At 57.1% G+C, this 2569-nt stretch overlaps 1 protein-coding gene across 1 annotated transcript; it reads left to right on the top strand.

Moving 5' to 3' along the window:
• The first annotated feature begins 301 nt into the window (after window positions 1-301).
• On the top strand, window positions 302-1639 carry ADRA2C (adrenoceptor alpha 2C). The gene has a single exon (XM_009481837.2). It carries the CDS (start codon window positions 302-304, stop codon window positions 1637-1639), a length of 1338 nt encoding a protein of 445 aa, XP_009480112.2.
• The last annotated feature ends 930 nt before the right edge of the window (window positions 1640-2569 follow it).

The following is a 2569-nucleotide window of genomic DNA, read 5'->3' as shown; positions in this document are numbered from 1 at the left end:
GGGCTGCCTTGAGCCGGGCATGAGCGGGCGGGCGGCGGGGGCCGGCCGTGCCCCGCTGCCCCCTCGCCGGCGGCCGGGCGGAGGCAGCGCTGCCGCGCTCCCTGCCGCGCCGGGGCGGCGCTGCCCGGCCCTGCCCTGAGGGGCCGGGGGCAGAGGCGGGCGGCTCCGCCGCGGGGAGCGGCGCGGCCGTTGGGCCGTTGGCGGGGGGCGATGCGGGCGGCGGGGCGGCGGCGGCGGGGCGGCGGGGCGGGGCGGGGGCTCCGCCGGGCTCTCTAGGACGCCGGCGCCCCGCACACCCACCATGGATCTGCTGCTGGTGCTGAACACGAGCCTGGGCTCCCCCAACGAGTCCCTGGCGCTGCCCCCCTCCTCGCCGTCCTCCTCGGCCCTCCTGCAGCCGCCCTCCCCCTACTCCCCGGCGGCCGTGGCCAGCCTGGCGGCGGTGGTGGGCTTCCTCATCGTCTTCACCATCGTGGGCAACGTGCTGGTGGTGATAGCCGTGCTCACCAGCCGGGCGCTGAGAGCCCCCCAGAACCTCTTCCTGGTGTCCCTGGCCAGCGCGGACATCCTGGTGGCTACCCTGGTCATGCCTTTCTCCTTAGCCAACGAGCTTATGAATTACTGGTACTTCGGCAAGACTTGGTGTAACATTTACCTGGCGCTGGACGTGCTCTTCTGCACCTCCTCCATCGTCCACCTGTGCGCCATCAGCCTCGACAGGTATTGGTCAGTCACACAGGCGGTGGAGTACAACCTCAAGCGGACCCCCCGGCGGATCAAGGCCATCATCCTCACTGTCTGGCTCATTTCAGCTGTCATCTCCTTCCCGCCATTGATCTCCATGTACCGGGACCCTGAAGGAGATGGCTTTCCCCAGTGCAAGCTCAATGACGAGACATGGTACATCCTTTCCTCTTGCATTGGCTCTTTCTTTGCCCCCTGCCTCATCATGGTGTTGGTCTATATCCGCATCTACCGCGTGGCCAAGCTAAGGACCAGGACCCTCTCTGAGAAGCGTACGATGCCGGAGGGGTCCTCCCAGACTGAGAACGGCTTGAGCCGCGCCGCTGGCGGCTGCACGTCCCTGAGGATGCAGCTGGGAGAGAATGGACATTATTCAGTGCACCACTGGCGCAAAGCCTCTGAGCTGGAGGACATTGAGCTGGAGGAGAGCAGCACCTCAGAGAGCAGACGGAGGCGGAGCCGGGAGGAGCATCCCCGCAAAAGCAGCAAGAGCCAGTCGTTCTCCTACTCATACTCCTCCAAGCACTCTAGTAGCCGCCTGTCCCGCTCTAGCAATCGCTCCATGCAGTTTTTCTCATACCGCCGTCGCCGGAAGCGTAGCAGCATCTGCCGTAAGAAAGTCACCCAGGCCCGGGAGAAGCGCTTCACGTTTGTGCTGGCTGTGGTCATGGGGGTCTTTGTAGTTTGCTGGTTCCCTTTCTTCTTCAGCTACAGCCTCTATGGTATTTGCCGGGAGGCATGTGAGGTCCCTGAGACTCTCTTCAAGTTCTTCTTCTGGATTGGGTATTGCAATAGCTCCCTCAACCCAGTCATCTATACCATCTTCAACCAGGACTTCCGCAGGTCCTTTAAACACATTCTCTTTAAGAAGAAGAAGAAGAACTTCCGGCATTGAGCTGGAGTGATGGATTTGCCTTGAGCAGGAGTAGAGTTAAAAGAGGAGAAGGCTCTGTGCTGAAAAACAAGAGAGGGAAGAGAACATGGGGTTTGGCTTAGAGAGAAGGAAGAGGGCTCGCCCCCTCGGTGGAGCAGAGTGGTGCTGTGGGGTATGGGGATAGTGTTGGGGAGGCTGAGGGCATTCACCATGCTACAGAATGGCGACATGGTGCTGGAGGAGCTGTGCTGGAGGGCGGATGGGTAAACGGGAGGGGAGTGATTGTCTTTGAATCCTGATGGAGGGCATGGGGAGTCCGCAGAGGAAAAATAGGCTAAGACACTGAGTTTGGGAGGCACTGAGCTTTTATGGGCTCTGGAATTTTGTGGGAAAACAAGCGGAGACATCAAGAGGAAAGGATTAAGCGGCAGTGGTGGTGGAGACTTGAGTATTTATAATTACAGCAGCTGGGGCCTGTGGTGGGCTCCTCACAGTAAGAAATTGGCTTTTACTGCTTATATGGGGAAAGAAAGTGCAAAGTAACAGGCGTTGACAGTCTTTTGAGTTACAAAAGGATTTAAATGTTTGCCAAAAAAAACCCTAAAGAACAATCCAAACTCTTTTCTAAATAAACCTTTGTACTCTTAAAACCTTCTGAATGATGATTTTACACAGGGCTTAAGTCAAAGAGAAAGCATGGGGTTTTCTTTTTCTTTGGAGGGGTCTTTGAATATAGAGCTGGATGGGAAACGTTTTTCTGAATTTCCCATAATTTTTGATTTGTCAGTGGAACAAACCTGGGAGTCTTGCATGTTTTCATGAAATATGAAAAAAAGCACATGCACTCCATGACCTTATATGTTGGATCTGTTGGATTGCCAGGCAGTAAATTCCTGCTCCATCCCTCTCGGATCAGTGGCCTAAGCACCTTGCTGTCCTGGAGCAGGTAGT

The sequence above is a fragment of the Pelecanus crispus genome, chromosome 4 (assembly GCF_030463565.1).
Source record: "Pelecanus crispus isolate bPelCri1 chromosome 4, bPelCri1.pri, whole genome shotgun sequence".
In the NCBI taxonomy this organism is placed as follows: domain Eukaryota; kingdom Metazoa; phylum Chordata; class Aves; order Pelecaniformes; family Pelecanidae; genus Pelecanus; species Pelecanus crispus.
This window is presented reverse-complemented; position numbering and strand designations above follow the sequence as displayed.

Coding starts and splice junctions, on each gene's coding strand:
- ADRA2C (XM_009481837.2), top strand. CDS start 302: ATGGATCTGCTGCTGGTGCTGAACACGAGCCTGGGCTCCCCCAACGAG.